Below are 21,068 nucleotides of genomic sequence, written 5' to 3'. Positions count from 1 at the left end.
ATGTTAGTCAATCCTGATACCTACACCAACTCCATCATTGTCCCGATCAGAGATCTAGCTACGATGACAGGGTGATGGACGTGTGTCAGGTGTTCCATCTCCAATACCAAGAAGGTGGCTATGGGATGTTGCGTTCAATGCTCTTTTGTCGATTCCATTTTGCTTTCAGGTGGTCCCCAATGCCAGACACCATCTTAGATGGCTCCAATTAGACTTGTCCTCACTTAGAGGGATCTGCTATTGGCACAGTTTCTGATGGGATGATCATGGATCTTGCTAGGAGCAGAATTTCCTGGTTTGGGTGGGGGGTGGTCCTTTTATTTCCCTAGAACCCTAGGTATCTGCAACAACCGACTTCCCACCGCAGGCTGAGCGGCTTTCCCATCTTAACAAGGTCAGGGGAATGAACTGAACCCCTGGCATCTAAGACAAGAGACTTTGAGTATAGCTAGATTGGCCATCCGGGCAGATTCTGCATACACAGCCTGTGTGCACAGGAAGACATATCACTGCATGGAAAAAGGTTTGTGCTGGAGGCTATAATCTTGCCTCTGAAGGCTTCATCCACCCTGGTGGGGCGCAGTAGTGTTGCTTCTCAAGGACACCATCACTGGCATGTTGTATGTTAATAAGCGGGGGGAGAGTGGACAAGATCTCCAGGCCCGTATGGCTACATGCATGGTCGATGTGGGAGTGGGGAAGCACTCAGCAGATCTGATGAATCTGCCCCTCCCAGGATTACTCTCCTCGAAAGTGGGGTCCCTGATTCCAGTAGAGACAAGTGACCTCTGTCTGCACCTTTTCTTAATTAAGGTCCGGCAGAGATTAATCCCTTTCCTCGAAGGACCATGACAAATGCAATGTGCATCTTGGATGGATCTTTGTAAGCAAAACCTTTTTTGTCCATGGCGCGGCCTCCTGTGCGATATCTTTTCCTGCCCTTCTCCTGATGGCGGAAATGCTGCACACATTCAAGCAGACCAGAACTTGCTCTATTATTCTGGTTGAATAAAGGAATTGACGGGGGGGGGGGGGGAGAGCAGGTGAATGGACAAGTAGAAACTCTTGTTTCATCACAGGGAAAATGTTGCCCGTTAATCCTTTCTATCTTCAAACTTAAGCTTTGTTCCCAACGGGATGACTGCATGTCATATAGGTCTCTGAGGCGGAACAGGGCTACATCCGGGCAGCCCATCCAATGAATGGAATATCTGAGGCGGAACAGGGCTACATCCGGGCAGCCCATCCAATGAATAGAATATCTGAGGCGGAACAGGGCTACATCCGGGCAGCCCATCCAATGAATAGAATATCTGAGGCTGAACAGGGCTACATCCGGGCAGCCCATCCAATGAATAGAATATCTGAGGCGGAACAGGGCTACATCCGGGCAGCCCATCCAATGAATGGAATATCTGAGGCGGAACAGGGCTACATCCGGGCAGCCCATCCAATGAATAGAATATCTGAGGCGGAACAGGGCTACATCCGGGCAGCCCATCCAATGAATGGAATATCTGAGGCGGAACAGGGCTACATCCGGGCAGCCCATCCAATGAATAGAATATCTGAGGCGGAACAGGGCTACATCCGGGCAGCCCATCCAATGAATAGAATATCTGAGGCGGAACAGGGCTACATCCGGGCAGCCCATCCAATGAATAGAATATGCCAGTACAAGAAAACAGTGTTGCATTTCTGACACTACTCGCTGAAGGTCGATCTACAGCCCTGTAAATGAGTTAATATTCTTTCTTTTGTTTCCCACCTGCCTCACACAGGTATTTAGGGGGCATACTCTTGGTTGGATCTGTATGCGATCAGGGCCCACAGGAATTCGGACAGCGCACCTCTGAGTGATCTGACCCCTCTTGGGGGCTTGCATGTACATGCGCTCAGGGCTGAGGCATTGTGCGTGGCTTATCAGTTCCGTGTTCTGCTAGACGTCTTAAATGCACCAACATAGGCAATTCAGCGCCCAGGTTCAGTCATCCGCTTCCAGTTGTGAAAATCCAGGTGTGGGAACAATACATTTTTTCACTGACAAGTTGCTCCACTGAGGGATCACATGTAGCTGGTGCATTATCAATGGTGATTACATTACTCACTAGATGCAATCTCTAGACCGGACACACTGTTTGGCCTATTCATGCTAAGAAACCTGTTTGTCAAAGTTGTGTTGGGGCTGCCTCCTACTCTTTCCAATGATTCTTTGATAGTCTGAAGGAAGTGGGCATGATGCCCCAGTAAATACATGCTGCTTACCACAGTGCCTCTTCTACAGGTAATCCTTACTCATCCCCTGATGACCTGCCGTCTCAGTAATAAGACCTCATGTCAAGGCATGGCTAGAGGAAAATGGGGCTGGGGTCAGGAAGCGTGTGGGCGAGGCCCTGGTATGGGTGGAGCCATGTGTGCACATCAGGTTTTCCTTTGCTTTTTTTCTGGCTGCTGCTGATAAAAGTTTCTCACTGTTCCGTGGAAGTTGGAGTAAGGACAATCTGTATCGTGCCGAGTAATGTGTACTTTTTGTAGCACTTCCACTAGAGCGTGTCTATGCTAGTTTTACACTATGGTACTTCCGGTAGAGGTTTAATTGTGTGTATTATGATCTGAATGTATGTATGTGTGTGTGTGTGTGTGTGTGTGTGTGTAGTTACAAAGTACAGGTTGTGTCAGTTTCACTGTTGGGCCACTCTGAGCAAATTCTTGTCCTGCTGCGCCAGGAGCCGCCACGTGCACTTTGTGCATAAGGTCAGTATTCCGTTCTGGAGAGCTTCTCTCCAGAAGCCATGGTTCTCCAAAGGCCATCTCTTGTGTGGGAAGCTTGTGTACAGCTCGTCTCTCAGTTAATTGTGCATCTGAATATATACATGTATAGTCCAGTTTATTTGCCATTGTATCTTGATATCTACAGTAACTATTAGTCTTCATTTCCAACCAGGCACAACGAACAATTAGTTGCAATTAAAAGGGTACTACATTGTTACTGTTGATAGCCATCCGGTGAGATTTGCTTCAACCACTGGAATGTCTGTTTATTTAGAGGTAAATGAAACAGTTACTGCTACCTTTTAACCCTGGATGTATTTCAACCAACTCTGTTTTTCTAAGGAGTGACACCCAATTCTACACTGCAAAGGCAGCAATGTGTATTTTCATTAGGAAGCATTCCTATGCGGCATACCTGAACAGCTGCCACCTGCAGTCCCTGGCTCATATAGACCAGGAGGAGTCCAGCAATGAAAATGGCAGTAGAACCCAGAGGTCCTCGTGGCCTCCCAAGTCACTATTTCACCAGAGTGCGATCATTAGATTTCAGTGCACCTACATCTGCCTCGCTTCCCATCAGCAAATACTGCTACTAAGCAGGACACATCACAATTGGACATGAACATTTGCGGTACATGTTTGAGTTGTGCAGATAAGAGCATTTAAAGTCATGCTGTCATTGGATGAGGTCTGTAGTGGGTTGGCACTGCCTTACGATTCGAGTCCAGGAGACGAGAAATCAGTGAGCTTCTTTAAGGCAAATGGTTGACATTCTAGCTTTGGCCATCAATGTTTCTGCAAGACTGTATGCGTATTGGTGCAGTATTCTTGCAATTCATTCAGCGTGATTTCGGTATAAACCATAAAAGCAGGACAACACATCAGCAAACATCAACACATTACATTAACAAATCTTAAACATTACAGCAGCAGAACAATCCTTATATTCCACTGTTCATTCGACACAGTGATGTGTATCAATAATGAATGACAAATGATACGCACAAAGAAACGGGTTCATCTAAAAATTGCACCAACTACACAAGAGCATATCGGAGATTGGGTGCAGCTGCACACTTTGTGTTCGTAACCATGCTTTATGAATGGAAGTCACTACCGCTCATGCCATCTTGTCACTGGTCGTTTTGCCTATTTGCATTGCTTCCAAGGTATTCCTAACACCCGGCTTAGATCTGAGATCTTTATACAAGGGACAGAGTAAAAGAAAATGCAGTAGCATTTCTGTGATATCCTTCCACTATATGCAGCGATCATTATTTGAGGGATTCCAGGATTTACCACACATCCTAACTCCAAAGTGCCCAGTCTAAATCTTATATAGATCTGGCAAACTGCCAGGAAATCCCGTTTGAGTATTTTTCAAAGCCAATTACTTGGCTATTACTTCCCATTTTCCCCCACAGGGAACTTAAATAGAGGGCGAGGTGGTGGACACTGACGTGGCAAGATCTCCGATCTCCCCCAGAAGGCCATACTCTGACTCAGTTTCAGATGTCATCAAAAGATGGACAGGTAACCTCTTTTTCGTTAACAGGGGGGCCTGACTCGCAAGGGTGCAATTGATGTATATACGAACAGGGCGTTGGAATGAGTCGAGGCTACCTCTCCCTTTGACGCTGGGTTAATGTTGACAACATTTTGTTTGAACTGCTTTTGTGTTATGACCGTGGGATCAAATACAGCTAATGGAAAAAATCCTTAGTTATATGTAGTTCTTAGTCAACTTCAACCCAACATCAAAGGGAGTGGCAGCCTGGACTCATTCCTGTTCGTATATACGTCGGTTCCAGATGTTCGAGGAAATGACATTTTGTGTGCACACGTGATGCTGCTTTTGTAGGTACTTTTTCCCCAGGTTGTCTGTCGTTCGTAGTCATCCTTGCCACCTCTCCGGGGTCGCTGGCTGACTTGCAGGTCATTGCAATGTGTTCCAAAAGAAAATGGAAACTGATGCTACCAGCATTGCAATGATCCCTTGTTGTTGAGTAGGTTCTGGCAACTCAGTATCTTTGTTGGATCAAAATCTGTTTGGGAATTGGAAATGCAGCATGAAGGTCAAAGTTCCACAGACATAAATGTTGGTATTGCACGAGGTGTATTAATTGCTGCATGCTCGCTTTGTGTGGCGAAGGTTTAATGAACCTGCCTAATACCTTAGACAAAGCCAATGTCTGGGTAAAGTGAACTGGATAGAATCCGCGGACATTTGTGAACTCCAGTTCCTATCCAATTGTTGCCCGATAATCTAAATGCATTTGACTTGCATGCACAGTGCCCAGTACCACTGCCATAACGGCTGCTTCCATTTTCAGATCCTGGACGAGTGGTTTGGCCGAAGCATCATCTGCTCCTGTGTAAAGCTGAGCTACGATCACGCCCAGAGCATGCTCGAGAACCCGAGCAAGCTGTTCAGCGCTGAGGAGTTGCCACCAGTGGCCACGCACCACCCAATCGACGAGATTCACCAGGCTGTACTGAACCTGCATAGCATTGCCCGGAATCTGCGCAAGCAGCGCTTTGATGGAGGTGCCCTGCGATTGGACCAGGTAAGGACCAAATGCCCACACCATTTTGCTTTTCCTGTGGTACTTATAAATGCAGTCTTCGTCTTAGAAACCCAAGGTATTGTAATGCCGACTGCATCCGATTGTAATGGTGGGGGGGGGGGGGAGGGGTGGCAGCATGGCCCGTGTATACACAATGGTAGCAAGCGTGCAAGTATATGCATGCAAGCCTGCTCCTACAGAGGCCTCTTCACAGGTATTACCCGATTCATCAAAAGTGCTGCTTTTCCTTAATGTCGTCGCCCTTACCCTGTTCACTTCTGCCAGGGGTGGACAGGGAGCCAGTGTCTTAGAAGCAAAACCAAGAAGTGATGACCCTTTCCTGCGTTGGGATTGCACTTTACCTAAGTCACTAACCTAAAAAAGCAGCATAGCTGTGTTCATGTTCCTGCTGGCCTTCTGCTTTACGCAGGATCCATTGAGTACCAACATTGTTCGGTAAGCTCACCCGAATATCGGCAAACGGAGCAAAATCGAAAAAATGAGTCGGGATTTCAGTTTGGTGGGACCCGTCTGATTTGCATATGGTCTTTTCCCGGCTGTAATGGCCTGGCAAGCTGAACCACAGTGGTCTGGAGAGGTGCCCACAGTAATGCCAGAGACGGATTCCTCTTCCAGCAGTCAACCTTCAGTTTTCCTTCTGTTTTTGTACCACACATGCATAAGAGTGAAGTTTGGTTGGAGTCCAACATTTTGCACTTCCTTTGGTCCTTATCATTCAGTGCTGCATCAAATTGAAGGCGACACCACCGTCTTCGTCTAATCGAAGACCATTCATAGGTGATCGTTTTGGGATTGTGGCATTTATAGGGGATAGTTTTGAGAGTACGGCAGGCATAGGGCATTCTTTCGTTTGCATACCATGTATTAGGCATTGCACCTCAGTACTTTGGTCTTAACTCGTGTTCTCAGTCAATCGTTCACGCTGTGTGTGAGGTCTATGTCATGGCACGGCGCTCATTTGGGTATTTTCTGGTCTTCATTTTCACCTCCAGCATACACCAAAAGATGTGGCGAAAGGTGGTTCCTAGGAATCCTTGCATGCCATGTAAAAAAGCCCTGGGCTCTAGCCCATTCCATAAGCGGGGATGATGCAGCGTGGTGCATGTCTTCAGATGGCGACCATTTTTGTTAGATTTATTTCATTCACTGTTGAGGTTTGGTATCGTGAGCAGGAATGTACCCCTGCATGTGTATCTTTTCTAAGCCAAAAAGCAATGTTTTGAAATTCATGTGTATTATTAATCCGGTTAATTTAATGGTGTATATTATGTGTTTATACTTAGAATGGCGATCCCCTTTATTCACAAGATGCATTGCATACAAGAGAATGAAGTATTAAAAGATGGCGTCGCCATGTGTTAGGACGACGATACCCATAACCTGCTTAACTAAGAGTGAGCAAAGTCCTGCCAAGAGCTGCAACCCTGAATGACTAACACCAATGCGAGTAGCCCATTTACAAACCATCATTCGTTTCTCTGCCAAGGTGCAGGCATTTCCCCAAAGCCAGTTCCAAGGGTAAAGACAACCTGGAAAGATGGCCAGTAGTGTGGGGGGGGGGGGGTTGCAGATGGGTGTGCTCTGAGTTTGTAGTGGGTTGGCATTACAGAAAGGAAGAGGGGAGATGGAGATTGGAGAGTGGGTGGGGGGGCGAGCAGAGGAGACCGCAGGCAAGATGGTGGGGGGTGGGGGGCGAAACATCACAAGGCAGCAGAAGCATATCTCCAGGGCACATGCTCTTTTTGGCAACAGTATGATGCCATCCACCATGGGTTCAAGCCCTCTGGTGCAGCGCTTAGAAGCTGGACGGGTTCGGCATGGTACACCTTGAATCGCCAATAGTAGTAATAATAAACATCCAGAGGTGGCAGGAGGCGAATACCAGGTGAGGAATACCAGGAGGTAAACAGTAGGAAAGAGGCTAGGAATAGCAGGAGGTAAACCACAGGAAGAGACTGGGAAGCAGGAGAAAGCATCTGGCACCAGTGAGCGGCTAGGTAGTGAGAGCAGGAAGAGGCTAGCAAGCAGGAGAAAGCGTTTGCCACCAGTGAGGGGCTAGGCAGTGAGAGCATGAAGAGGCTAGAAAGCAGCAGAAGGCATCTGGCACCAGTGAGGGGCTAGGTAGCGAGAGCAGGAAGAGACTGGGAAGCAGGAAAAAGCATCTGGCACCAGTGAGGGGCTGGTAGCGGGAGCAGGAACAGGCTAGAAAGCCGCAGAAAGCATCTGGCATCAGTGAGGGGCTAGGTAGCGAGAGCAGGAACAGGCTAGAAAGCAGCAGAAAGCATCTGGCATCAGTGAGCGGCTAGGTAGCGAGAGCAGGAAGAGCCTGGAAGCAGGAGAAAGCATCTGGCACCAGTGAGCGGCTAGGTAGCGGGAGCAGGAAGAGGCTGGGAAGCAGGAGAAAGCATCTGGCACCAGTGAGCGGCTAGGTAGCGAGAGCAGGAAAAGGCTGGGAAGCAGGAGAAAGCATCTGGCACCAGTGAGCGGCTAGGTAGCGAGAGCAGGAAAAGGCTGGGAAGCAGGAGAAAGCACCTGGCAGCAGTGAGCGGCTAGGTAGCGAGAGCAGGAAAAGGCTGGGAAGCAGGAGAAAGCACCTGGCAGCAGTGAGCGGCTAGGTAGCGGGAGCAGGAAGAGGCTGGGAAGCAGGAGAAAGCATCTGGCACCAGTGAGCGGCTAGGTAGCGAGAGCAGGAAAAGGATGGGAAGCAGGAGAAAGCACCTGGCACCAGTGAGCGGGTAGGTAGCGGGAGCAGGAAGAGGCTGGGAAGCAGGAGAAAGCATCTGGCACCAGTGAGCGGCTAGGTAGCGAGAGCAGGAAAAGGCTGGGAAGCAGGAGAAAGCATCTGGCAGCAGTGAGCGGCTAGGTAGCGGGAGCAGGAAGAGGCTGGGAAGCAGGAGAAAGCATCTGGCACCAGTGAGCGGCTAGGTAGCGAGAGCAGGAAGAGTCTGGGAAACGAGGCAAAGCATCTGGCACCATTGAGTGCTAGGTAGCAAGAGCAGGAAGAGCCTAGAAAGCATCTGGCACCAGTGAGCGGCTAGGTACCGAGAGCAGGAAGAGTCTGGGAAACGAGGCAAAGCATCTGGCACCATTGAGTGCTAGGTAGCAAGAGCAGGAAGAGCCTAGAAAGCATCTGGCACCAGTGAGCGGCTAGGTATCGAAAGCAGAATGGAAGGGTTTTTGGGTGAAATCCCGATTAGCAGGGTTGAGGGAAGAACAAACCTATGATGGGGCACTGAGGAGGGGCCAAGACTTGAAGAGGAGTAGAGCGGTGGGGACAGAGGGTAGAAATCGGGACCCCAAAGGCAATGTGTTAGGACAATCTTAAACTGCTGTGGAGAAACCTACAGGAAAACCTTGTTCGCTGGAAGAAAAGCTAGTCTGTTCCTCTGTGACATCTACTGAACCTGGACAACCGATTAGGGTGGCAGTGTCCTGCCATCACCTAGAGGCAAGAAGGACTTTTACTGTGAAAGAACCAACAAGGCTGTCGGAGAGGAACCCGAAATCTTGTGAACTGTGAAAGGGGAACCTTGAATTAGGGAAAACTTTGACAAAAAACCTCCTGATACTGAGTTTTGCCCCAAAGTAGTGTTCGTGGAAGGAGGAAAGGGGGGGGGTCTATGAGGTGGTCTCGGGAGAAGGGTATTTAGGCTGGATTTCTTTCCATCTCCCGCGATTATGTGATTGTGCCTGTGCAATAATTGGTAAAGCGTGGGAGTAAAGTGCTGTACATCGGTTGGGGTTACAGGCCCGTGTTGCGTGGTTCCCGGGGAAAGCGTTCTAGCAAGATTGCTTATATTGCTGGCATGCGTTTAGGGTAGCAGCACACAGGCGTTTAGCGATGCCAAGAGAGGGTGGGACAAGCGGTGGATACTGGCTGCCTGGGTTTGTGGCTTGCATAGAAGGTTCTTCTCAATGATAGGGGGGCTTGGGAAATCTTTGAGTTGCATGACGGTACGAGCGAGTCCGATGGTTGCAGGGTCGGGAGCTTCTCGAGTCTGATGGTTGCAGATTGTCACGGGGAATGGAAGTGTGTGCCCAAGCTCGTGTTGCAGGCCACAGATTGTCATGGGGGGAAAGGACGTGTGCCCAAGCTCATGTTGCAGTGCCCAGATTCTCACGGGGAATGGAAGTGTGTGCCCAAGCTCGTGTTGCAGGCCACAGATTGTCATGGGGGGAAAGGACGTGTGCCCAAGCTCATGTTGCAGTGCCCAGATTCTCACGGGGAATGGAAGTGTGTGCCCAAGCTCGTGTTGCAGGCCACAGATTGTCATGGGGGGTGGGGGGGGGGGGGTGTTTGCCAAAGCTCATGTTGCAGTGCACTGATTCTCATGGGGGAAAGGGGAAGTGTGTGTCCAAGCGCATGGGGCAGTGCACAGATTCTCACGTGGGAAGGAAGTGTGCACAACCTTATGTTGCCGTGTACAGCTGCTCATGGGGGGGAATGGAAGTGTGTGCCAAAGCTCATGTTGCAGTGCACAGATTCTCATGGGGGAAAGGAAGTGTGTGCCCAAGCTTATGCTGCAGTGCAGATTCTCATTGTGGAAAGGAAGTATTTGCCCGAGCTCATGTTGCAGTGCACGGATTCTCACGGGGAAAGGAAGCATTTGCCCAACCTCATGTTGCAGTGTACAGATTCCCATGGGGGAAAGGAACTGTGTGCCAAAGCTCATGTTGCAGTGCCCAGATTCTCACGGGGAATGGAAGTGTGTGCCCAAGCTCGTGTTGCAGGCCACAGATTGTCATGGGGGGAAAGGACGTGTGCCCAAGCTCATGTTGCAGTGCCCAGATTCTCACGGGGAATGGAAGTGTGTGCCCAAGCTCGTGTTGCAGGACACAGATTGTCATGGGGGGAAAGGACGTGTGCCCAAGCTCATGTTGCAGTGCCCAGATTCTCACGGGGAATGGAAGTGTGTGCCCAAGCTCGTGTTGCAGGCCACAGATTGTCATGGGGGGTGGGGGGGGGAGTGTTTGCCAAAGCTCATGTTGCAGTGCACTGATTCTCATGGGGGAAAGGGGAAGTGTGTGTCCAAGCGCATGGGGCAGTGCACAGATTCTCACGTGGGAAGGAAGTGTGCACAACCTTATGTTGCCGTGTACAGCTGCTCATGGGGGGGAATGGAAGTGTGTGCCAAAGCTCATGTTGCAGTGCACAGATTCTCATGGGGGAAAGGAAGTGTGTGCCCAAGCTTATGCTGCAGTGCAGATTCTCATTGTGGAAAGGAAGTATTTGCCCGAGCTCATGTTGCAGTGCACGGATTCTCACGGGGAAAGGAAGCATTTGCCCAACCTCATGTTGCAGTGTACAGATTCCCATGGGGGAAAGGAAGTGTGTGCCAAAGCTCATGTTGCAGTGCACACATTCTCATGGGGGAAAGGAAGTGTGTGCCCAAGCTTATGCTGCAGTGCAGATTCTCATTGTGGAAAGGAAGTATTTGCCCGAGCTCATGTTGCAGTGCACGGATTCTCACGGGGAAAGGAAGCATTTGCCCAACCTCATGTTGCAGTGTACAGATTCCCATGGGGGAAAGGAACTGTGTGCCAAAGCTCATGTTGCAGTGCACTGATTCTCATGGGGGAAAGGGAAGTGTGTGTCCAAGCTCATGTTGCAGTGCACAGATTCTCATTGTGGAAGGAAGTATTTGCCCGAGCTCATGTTGCAGTGCACGGATTCTCACGGGGAAAGGAAGCATTTGCCCAACCTCATGTTGCAGTGTACAGATTCCCATGGGGGAAAGGAACTGTGTGCCAAAGCTCATGTTGCAGTGCACTGATTCTCATGGGGGAAAGGGAAGTGTGTGTCCAAGCTCATGTTGCAGTGCACAGATTCTCATTGTGGAAGGAAGTATTTGCCCGAGCTCATGTTGCAGTGCACGGATTCTCACGGGGAAAGGAAGCATTTGCCCAACCTCATGTTGCAGTGTACAGATTCCCATGGGGGAAAGGGAAGTGTGTGCCAAAGCTCATGTTGCAGTGCACAGATTCTCATGGGGGAAAGGAAAGTGTGTGCCCAAGCTTATGTTGCAGTGTATAGATTCCCATGGGGGAATGGAAGTGGGTGCAGTGACTATTTCCTTTAGGGGGTTTGCTTGCAGTTATGGGGCGTCTTTCAGCTCTTTGCCCGATTTAGCGCTAAGGCAGACTCGTTGCTTATCGTGTTGCGGTTTCACCACGGCCTGGGACGACTTTTGTTGCTAACTGGTCCCTAATTTGCATGTGTCACAGATCTCCTACTGCAGCCTGTCCCCTAATCCTTATTGACCCCAAATTTCATTTGCCCTCGGGTGAAGAAACTGGGTGCCTCTGCTACAACGCCTTGCCCGAAATTACTTTCCCGCCAGCCGCTACCAAAATGGCAACCCCTATCGGGGATGTAGCTTCACCCCATGTTTACTGAATTGTGGGATTTAAAGGCTTCAGGCTGGTGTGAAGGTGAGGGTTTGGATCAGAGCGGTCAGGAGTTGGCTTCCTTCAGCCTAGCTTAATTACTGGGAGCTGTGATGTTCTAGGTCAGCTCCGGGCCCCACAGCAGAAAGCAATTCATGGTAAATGGGTCTTGGGGACTGGTCTCGCTTTAAAGGTGCCTTTACCCGATCGGCCATATGCATTTTACGACTAAGTCCCCAAAGCAGCCCGTGGTACATGATTGGTTAATTTGTGAAAGAAGGGGTCAGTTGAATACCTTTAAAAATGTACACAGCTGCCTACTTGTTTGACAAGCAAAAAAAGACTGTTTGCAAAAGCTGCACTTTTTTAGCCACATAATGCAAAACAGGTTTGCTTCTTGCTCCAAACAATGAACGGGGCAAGCGGCCTTAATAGGTAACATGACCAACCCACAGCAGACTATACCGTCATCTCCAATGTCCCCGGCGTCTCGGGTGACTAGGACATCCAACCCCCCACACCCCCGTCTTGCTTTCTGTCACTTGAAGGTGTTCATTTGTATTTGAAAAGCAAAGCTAGGGGTACCCGACACCCGAGGCGCTCCGAAGAGAATATTGCATCATATAGCGCCTTCCAAATCTAAATAAATGAATGGAACTGGCACTGCGGCCCACAGCATCAGTCTAACTGCGCTCTGCGCCTTGCAATGTAAATACTGCAGACAGCTGCAGCGGTGCTATGCCACACGCGAGCAGTCCAGTCCAGATTTACGTTCTCTCTCCATTCTGGTACCTCTAGTTCTGGATTCATAGGGGAAGCATACGTTACTGGCACAGCCATGCAAAGAACCAATGGATATGGTGTGGAGAAATGGATTTCTGTTCTTAACAACTGCGGTATAAAGTAAGTAGAGGTAGGAAGCAACTCCAAGTCTGAGAATGCAAACCAACATGTTCAAATTGCTACGCATAGTGAATACGTTTACGTAGCTAAATTGAATACATACACACTTATTTCTCCTTCTTTGAATGGTATTGTGGAGGCTGACGGATACATTTTGAATCCGGCGTCTTTGCTGGGTTGCCATTTAATCATTTAGCAGATAAACATTCTCCGTTCTGCTCTTTTGCACTTTCTAAGGCAATTACACTTGTTATTGTCCGGTTAATTTACCATGTGGCTTGGTGCATTGCAAGTCCGCTTTATGGACTATATAATTCTAGCTTTCAAAGGACAACTATGCAGAACGCATTGAATGTCGATATAACACTGAAGATGGGATGGGCGAAGATATGGGTGGCATTAAGAGTGTGGCAACCTGTGCCACAGAAATACTGCCATGCTCCTTTGCAGTTATTACCACTCATATCAGTGGCAAATGCATGAGAGGTGGTAACGTGGGGTTGCTCGGAACGTTGACGTATTACTGTAGGTGGTAATTGCACGTGCAGTAATGCGTCTAGGTTGTGAAGGTAACGTGGAGGAAATGCCTCCAGCCAAGTTTGAATGTGCTTCCTCCACTTTTCCCCTAGACCTTGGTATGCCGGCGTGGTAAAAGTGGCAGTAATTCCATTCCAACCACTTTTTACTGCCACGCCATACCCCTAATTCCCTCTAGTGTCCTTCCTGAATTCAAAGTTCAAGAAGCAGGCCAACAATCTCGGCTTCACCATTTGACCAAATGATGTGATCCTGACCAAATCACGTAACGTCACTGTGCGTTAGTGTCCTCTTGTGACGCCATTGTGGTTTCCTTGGAGTCATTCTTTTAGGTAAGAACTGCAGAGTCCCAGCGCACACGGCTTAACAGACTGCAGCGTTGCAATGTATAGAATCATTCGGACCAGCATTTATATCGTGGATTTGATGGGCTGGAGTGTCACTCACGGATACATACATGTTTAACAATGGCTCTCGCCTGCTAGTAAGGGAGCACTCGGATCCTGCAGCGGTAGTATTGTGGGTGTAGGGTGGCTGTAGTGGCGCTTTGAGAGCGCACATGAGAGGTTTGTGTAGGGGACATGAAGGGGTGTGCTAGGACTGAGATGTACAGCAACGGTAGGGCAATACAGGAGACCCCAAGACATGGCCGTCACAGCAATATAACAATAAAGGGACGGTTGCCCACTTGCCAGCCTCTGGGCCTGGATGGGAAACCTGGGTGGGGCAGAGAGTGCAGGAAACCCGTCCTGTCTTATCTCCGGCCCGCTCTCCGACTTCCCAGTGAGTGCTGTACTCGCTGGCTTTGGGAGGAAATGAATACAGCCGTTCGTTATCTGGCAGCCAAGCGAGGCCGAGCACCGCTGCTAGATGGGCACTGTGCCAGTCAGGCTTCCCTGGGTGTTCCCAGCATTGTGGGATGCGGCTGTTTAGACAAACTCCTGACCATTTTATCCCAGCCCCTTGATCTCTCCATCAGTCGGGATTGCGGTCTAGCGGTTCGGGCTCTGGGGCTGCAGGAAGAGTTCAAATCCCGGCTAAGAAGGAAGGTGGCCGCTTGGCAGCTGGCACAGAGCCATCTCCACAGCGGAGGGAACAGCGTTACATTTAGGTTAAGCTGGGGTTGGTGATTATTGACACTGTGGCTATCGCTTCTACTCCAGCGTTCATCCTTTTCCATGGTTTTCCTTGGGGTGGGGGAGGTGTAAGCTTGGGCCTTTAACTCGGCCCCGGCTGTTACCTCACGCTCTAGCCCTTGAAACGGCTGATTATTGCTATTAGCCCCCAGGCTGCTGACAACTAAGCATTCTGGGTGAATGAACAGAACACTTGCAGCGTCCCATTCATTCAAAAGACTGTTTCAAAATGGCCGCCACAGAGCGGGAAGATGGAGGGCAGCAGTGGTGGGGGTGCTGCCGCCACTCAAGCCATTGGGTAACTGTGAGTGGGAGGCATGGGGAAATGAAGGGAAGGGAGTGTGGTGGGAAGATGGCAGGTGGGAGAATCAGTCGCTGGGTTGCTCGGAACACAGGCCTGTATTGTGGGATTCCGCTCACAATCCGAGGAACCTGATTGGTCCTGGGTGCTAATGCTTTCATCTCATTTGTGGTAGCAGATTGAAAATGGCCACGATCGATCGAGAGAGCTCAGCCAGTTAGGCGCTCGCCATCAATAACTCTGCGACCTATGGCCAAAGGCCGGGTCAAAATCATCCCGTCATCCTTCCCAGGTTGATGCCGTGTGTACCATTTCATTGGGAAATGACATTATTGTAGTGTTTAGAAGCGGGAGGAATCGGGCATTAAGCGCTTCTTATAAACACTTGCTGTTGGCATTTCTCTTTTTCAGTCCCATTGATCTGGAATGGCTTAGTGGGTGAAGGGTACTGCTTGAGCAGAAACAGCATGTCGAAGGTTCCAAGACGAGAGGGTGTATCCAGCGTGTGCTCTTCAGAGGTTGATTAAGGGTCTAAATGAGTTGGCATGATATCCGTTTGTTTTCTGCTTCATGGCTAGGCTCCAGCCCTATAAGCGCCCGAGCACCCACGGCAGCTCTCCACCACGGACCTCTGCTTGTCCAGCGTCCCTGGGCATATTCGGGGGCCCTGGTCCTTGGCAGCGCTCTGCAGAAGCGCGTGCCCTGCGCAGAAGGAAGGACTTGTCGGCCCAATGATGGGCAGGAGGACTCGTGTCCTGGGTCTGCCTTTCATCTGCACGTGCACCCCACCCCGCTCCCCACCCCACATACATACATACACACACACACCAGCTCGCCCTCATTTCCAGGGAAGTGGCCTGCTTGGTTCCAATCACAGCAAGCCCACTGTCTTCCAGAACAGTGCTGCCCAGCAAAACGGGGTTTGATTACCATCGACTTCAGTGGGAGCCTTTCACGGGTAGTCAGTTGGTTGGTGGTTGCAAAAGGTGCTGGGTTGCAAGCAGGAAAGACTAGTGGCATTCGTCTGAGGAGAGCATGAGTGTGTGTAAGGTAAAGCTGGAGACCAAGTAGGAGCTGAGGACTGGACAGAGCAGTGGCAGAAGAACACGTATTTCAGTCATGTTATTCCGCCTGCATAGCCCATGAGAAGTGCCGTTCTGTCCTGGCTATTATTTTCTTTACGCTGACCTTCTGCACGAAGGCCTCGTTGCTGCTGAGTCGGAGGATCGCATCTTGCCCCACTTTGGGGGCTGGGGTGTGGGAAGGCACGCGCTCTGCGCCCCTGCGGGCATTTCCGTCTCTTCTCCTGGGCGGGCCAAGTCGACAGATGACACATTTCCCACGCTCCGAGACCGGGGCAGCGTTCGCGCGCCCGTGGCACCAGCAGGCCGGGGCAGAACGCGAACCCTCTGCTGCCTGGCACCCGGACCAGGGAGGCGCCGCCCTTACGCTACGCAGCACCGTCTTGTGTCGGCAGGTTGCACTCATTGGGGCTCTCAGTAGCTCTGGCATTGGGACGGGTCAAAACAAGACCAAAAACGTGCGTGCGTCCTTTATCTGAGTGCGTTCGGAGTGGACTGCCTTGCCGCCCGCCGCACTGCCGCCATAGTGAGGTCCGAGGTGAGACACCTACCCGCAGGACCTGGGCAGGTGCTGGCCAACTTGCTGCTCAATGCTGCAAACTGCTACACCTCTGTGGCCCGCAACAAACCCCTCCTCAATATCAATAACTCGTTGATAAACAAATGAAGCTGGTTTCATTACATTGTAATTCAAGCACTTTACAGAAGAATTCTAGTGTGAAAACACAGCTGGTGCTGCGCAAGTAAAGGTCCCCCTGTCCCCTGCTCTTAACGAAGGCCTTGCTTTTATGCACTTTCAAACTGCCCGTACCCGCACACACTAGTGTGACCAGCCTGCCCCGGTCTGAGTGCCCACCTCCCTTGTATTTTGCAGGGGGTAACACTAGACTAACCTTATACGTTCTTTTCTGATGGAAGGTTATCATTCCAAGGTGGACAGTCTGCTACACTCCTCTTCTACTCTTTCAAAATACCCCTATGCGAGAGGAAACGGGAACACATAGCACCATCTGAGGGTTCCTGTCTGCTTTGCATTAAATCACAGAGCATTTCGGGAATAAAACAACGATCAGAGATCTCTACATTTGATAAACAAGTCTGATAAAAGGACTGTATGTGTGAATCAGTAAATGCTGTGAGGAACCTGCAGGCATCCTGCCATCTACTCCCCTTGGATCTTCTTCACAGGTGGCTGGGAAGAGCCATCACTTTTGGATCCTGACCCTGCGGTGGATATGCAAGAGAGTATCACCTGGGTGGGGGTTTCTCTGGGAGTGGAGCAAGTGTGTCTTTAGGCAAGGCATGGTATCCCCCTTTCCCTTGTCAAAATATATCCTGCCTTCATAGGTTATTGCCACTCTTTCCCACTGTCACACATTCCACGTATATCCTGTTCAGGTCCCTTTAAGACTGGGAAGAGGTGACGAGGAGGAATGCACGCTTCCACCTATGCGCACGACTTTGGTACTGGGACGAGGAAGAAGACTGTAGAACACCATTCTGAAAGTCGGGCATGTCCCAATAATAGAGTTAATTGTAGTTCGAAAGAGTGCATATAAAAGGGAGTCGCCCACATGAGAGGAGAGAATCACCTGGGAAGCCAGGAAGCCGTGGAGCAGGCTGGAGCGGAGAAGCCGGGGAAAAGGATGCTGGCGGCTGCAGGAGAGCGTATTTGTGACCAATAACTAAACCACTCTAGCAAATTATGTGTCCCTCTTCACATGTCCTCTCCCTTCTAACTTTACTCCAGTGTAATAGCCACAACTTAAAATGGACTGATGTAAAGCTATGGTGCAAGCAAAGCTCTGTGGTTGGATGCCCCTTGGGTCTTCGCCTCTCTGTTCCTTGGCTGTTCTGGTGAGTCACTATCCTCTGGTCATTTGCTCCCTTTTGAGCTGCTCCTCTGGTCCACTGCTTGCCTGGTCCTTCATTCCCTGGTGAGCTGCTGTCAAAAACAAACTGTAGCAAAGGTTTCCATTTCCTGTGTACTGTTTCTGTTTAACGTGCACCTTTAAAGCCTCAAATTCCTACTCTTGCAAGGTGTGCCAATGCAATCAAGTTTGTCATTGATTTGAGAAATTTATGTTAAGTCGCTTCAAAATCACTCTACCTCTCACCCTAACTGAAAAAACATTGCTGCACACAACCTGTGCACCGACGGAACACAGGCCACAAAATGTAACCTGCATCATCTGGATGCATGCACATGCATTAAATGTCCCTAAACCCCAAACGAACCCACCCGAGATACACCAGCACAACTCCCACACTCCTTAAGCACCACTCTGTCCGACCCACAGACGACGACAAAACAAGTAGCTTAGTAACCTGGACTACACATTAACTATTGCTTCAGGCAGCTCACAAAATAACTAAAATGTACCCGCATAGAGCCACATGTTCAGATCTGCACACATCAACATTGTAACAAAGTAATCTTGCCCTGGTCCTCTGCTACTGCGTTAGTACCCTACCCCACTGCTTGCAGATCCTGAAGCTCCTAGAATGTGAGAAAGTGCCAGCAGGTGTGCGAATAAAGGTGCAATAAAATAGCATAACGGGACATGTCAAAGAGTTTGTCATTCTCCTTTGGGGTAGTACTGTGCATGGCTCTGCCACAGGTAGTGTACCAAAGGTTCTAGCGTAGCGGACTGACTGGCTCCTGAGACTATATATGTGCCTGTCCGATCAAGTTATGTAGGACAGAGAGGTCCAGCGCACCAATAGTGAGCTTCTAGTTGAAGGTTTTGGGGTACACTAACAGAGGAGCGCAAGTGTACATTCTTTTCTTCCTACTCATTAAATAAGGACTGCAATTGTTGCAGCTAAGTCAGAGTTGGATTAAATAACTGGCCAGGATCAAACACTTTGGCTAAACATTGAAATAGGAGTTTTAACCCACTCTGAACATTTCACCCACGTACCTTCCAAGCTTTACTTGATGCCCATATTTAAATTTTGGATTTCAAGGCCTACAAAAATACTGTCTTTTAGAGTTTACTTGCAAAGCACATACATTGCAGTAAAGCCACAGGACATGTTAATCATAATAGCAGCATGTTAAGCCAAACATATATCATGGTGGCTTTAATTTCCTCATTAATGGTAAACTACAAGTCCCAGAATGCAAACTTGAAACATCTTTTTAACCCCACTGTACTTTCATTGAATTACGACCCGCAATTAAACAAGCTGTGTAATAAACTCCAATAGATGATGGAGATTCTGTTACAGACGTACAGCTCGGTGTTCTTCATGATGTTGAGAACATTTGGTTAGTGACATGAAGCAGCTTTACTTTTTTGCATGTCAAGCTACTAGACATGATGGATATAAACACATCTTTAGAAGAGTGCTTTGTGTTGCTCACTTTCACTATCCTAGATTTGCAAGGTAACTGGTGCTTTGCGAGGTCTTTCACTTGGAAATGTGCCATCCTGCATACGAAAGCCACTGCTGCTGAGAGTGGGTTTGCAGGTCGCTAAGGTGCTCAGGCTGCACAGCCACGGATGGACGCTGCGCGTGTCTGTACCTGGCCATCACTTGGGAAACCGGCAGTGCTTGAATGTCCCGCGAGCAGATTCTAGGTTTGGCTCAGGAGGAAGAAAATGCTTCCGGGACGCTTTTCAACTTAAGGTACGTTCTGTAAAAAGCAAACTAACCAGTGGTACGGCGTACCAATGATTTACCATTGTCTTATATTTCACTTCCATCCCTGCTGTAATGAGGCTTGCAGCCCCTGTCCACTGCTTTTCAACCTCTGTGGTTCATTCACTGACCAGTCGTTATTAATCGCAGGTCGTTCTATCTGAAGCCTCAGTCATTTGAGTTTCTTGACCCTGCAATGGGCCATCAGTGTTGAAAGATTGTTTGACATCACTTCCTGAGCTGTTGCAAGTGATGTCCCTTCCGCCACCCCCTATGGTTTGGGTGAAACGATGCCACTGCTGCCCCTTTCTCCGTCGTCCTTGCCAGTTGCCAGCTTCAGGTGCACCTAGATTGTGGTCTTGCTACATTTAGCAATGTTACCCTTCACAAAGCGTTGGCCATGCAGCCCCTTCTGGATTTCCGAACCCTGTCTCTAGTGTGTAGCAGTCCACCATTCTTTTGGGGTGTGGGGGGGTGGAGGGGGAGTTCCCCGCATCCGGCCGGGTGGATTTTGACTTGAAGTTGCTTCGTTCCATGCACAGCTTCGCATCTGTCCCGTAGTGTGTATAGTGCTGCCAGGGTTTGCTGCAGACTTGCGGCAAAGCGACATCAGATATGTATTGTTTGGCCCTCGATGATTTCCTGATGGGGGGGTTTGACATGCTGCATCTGACCGGTCGATAGTGTCATGACTCTCCAGGGGCATGGCATGAAGCCCAGGCATGAACCGGGAGCAGGTCTGAGATCGGAACACGCAAGGGGAGCAGGGTCTGAACATCTCTGCCAGGGATGTGGAGTAGAGGAGGGATGTCTGCACCCATCCGCATGCAGAGAATGTGGAGTGGGAAAGGCACAGTGGCAATGAGTGGGCCAGGGTACAGGCACGCGGCAGGAGAGCAGATCGGAAGCAAGGAGTGAGGCACAAACTGAGCAAGAGGAATGTGAGCTGTGGTTATGTTACCGGGCAGGGTTCGAAATGTAAGGGAGCTGGGAGCTATTTAGCTCCCGCTTGAAGCGTAGAAGAGCCTGGTTATCCTGATGCCAACAGCTCCCAGGTGCTACTTTTGCCTCCCCAGGCCAACTGATGCCAAACGAACAGACCTTTGGGAATTCAACTCTGTGCCTTTGGGACAGTCTATAAATAAACATTAGGACACGTCCATTTGACATTTAAAGCACATGGTGTCATGAATAATAGACACAATGATAAGTTTGCATTTTAGATTTGTGGAACGCTATGTACCAGCTCCTCATTCGTCAGTGTTAGCTTCTGGTCACTGGCTAATGCTGGACATTTTGCTGCTTTTAGCTGCTGCTCATCCGATCTTAGTTTCAGTCCCTGCCGGGGTTCACCACATTCCTCTGTAGCAGTGAGGGGCTGCCATGGTTTGGGCAGTCAATGTGATGGGATAAGAGTACTGGGATGGATAGATGGCTTAGTAGCAGCCATATCCCACTGACCCAGGGTGTTTCTCACCTGGCCACAATATCCCTCCTATCTTTGACCCCCTCCAACCTTGTGTGGATTCAACCTTCAAGTGACTTTCAGTTTAGTCTCGGAAGGAAATCCTCAAACCAACAAAGACTGGAGCAGTGCTCCCTTCTACTGATAATATTGCCATCATTTGGGGACTCAAAAGGGCACTTGTTGATGTGCCACCTGCCATCGGCTTGCCATAAACTGCAGGCTTTGTTGTGGTGGAAACCATAGCTG

At 49.5% G+C, this 21,068-nt stretch overlaps 1 protein-coding gene across 2 annotated transcripts in view; it reads left to right on the top strand.

Moving 5' to 3' along the window:
- DIS3L2 (DIS3 like 3'-5' exoribonuclease 2) overlaps positions 1 to 21,068 on the top strand; it is a 2,640,663-nt gene that overhangs the window by 1,860,131 nt on the left and 759,464 nt on the right. For both annotated transcript variants that reach the window (XM_069617547.1, XM_069617548.1), the window contains one exon: positions 5,106 to 5,339. In XM_069617547.1, coding sequence (XP_069473648.1) covers positions 5,106 to 5,339 — 234 coding nt within the window. The remainder of the gene's footprint in view (positions 1 to 5,105; positions 5,340 to 21,068) is intronic.

This window comes from Ambystoma mexicanum, chromosome 10 (genome assembly GCF_040938575.1).
Source record: "Ambystoma mexicanum isolate Mex_15411 chromosome 10, UKY_AmexF1_1, whole genome shotgun sequence".
Classification (NCBI taxonomy): domain Eukaryota; kingdom Metazoa; phylum Chordata; class Amphibia; order Caudata; family Ambystomatidae; genus Ambystoma; species Ambystoma mexicanum.
Note: the sequence above shows the minus strand (reverse complement) of the source record. Positions and strands in the feature narration are given on the sequence as shown.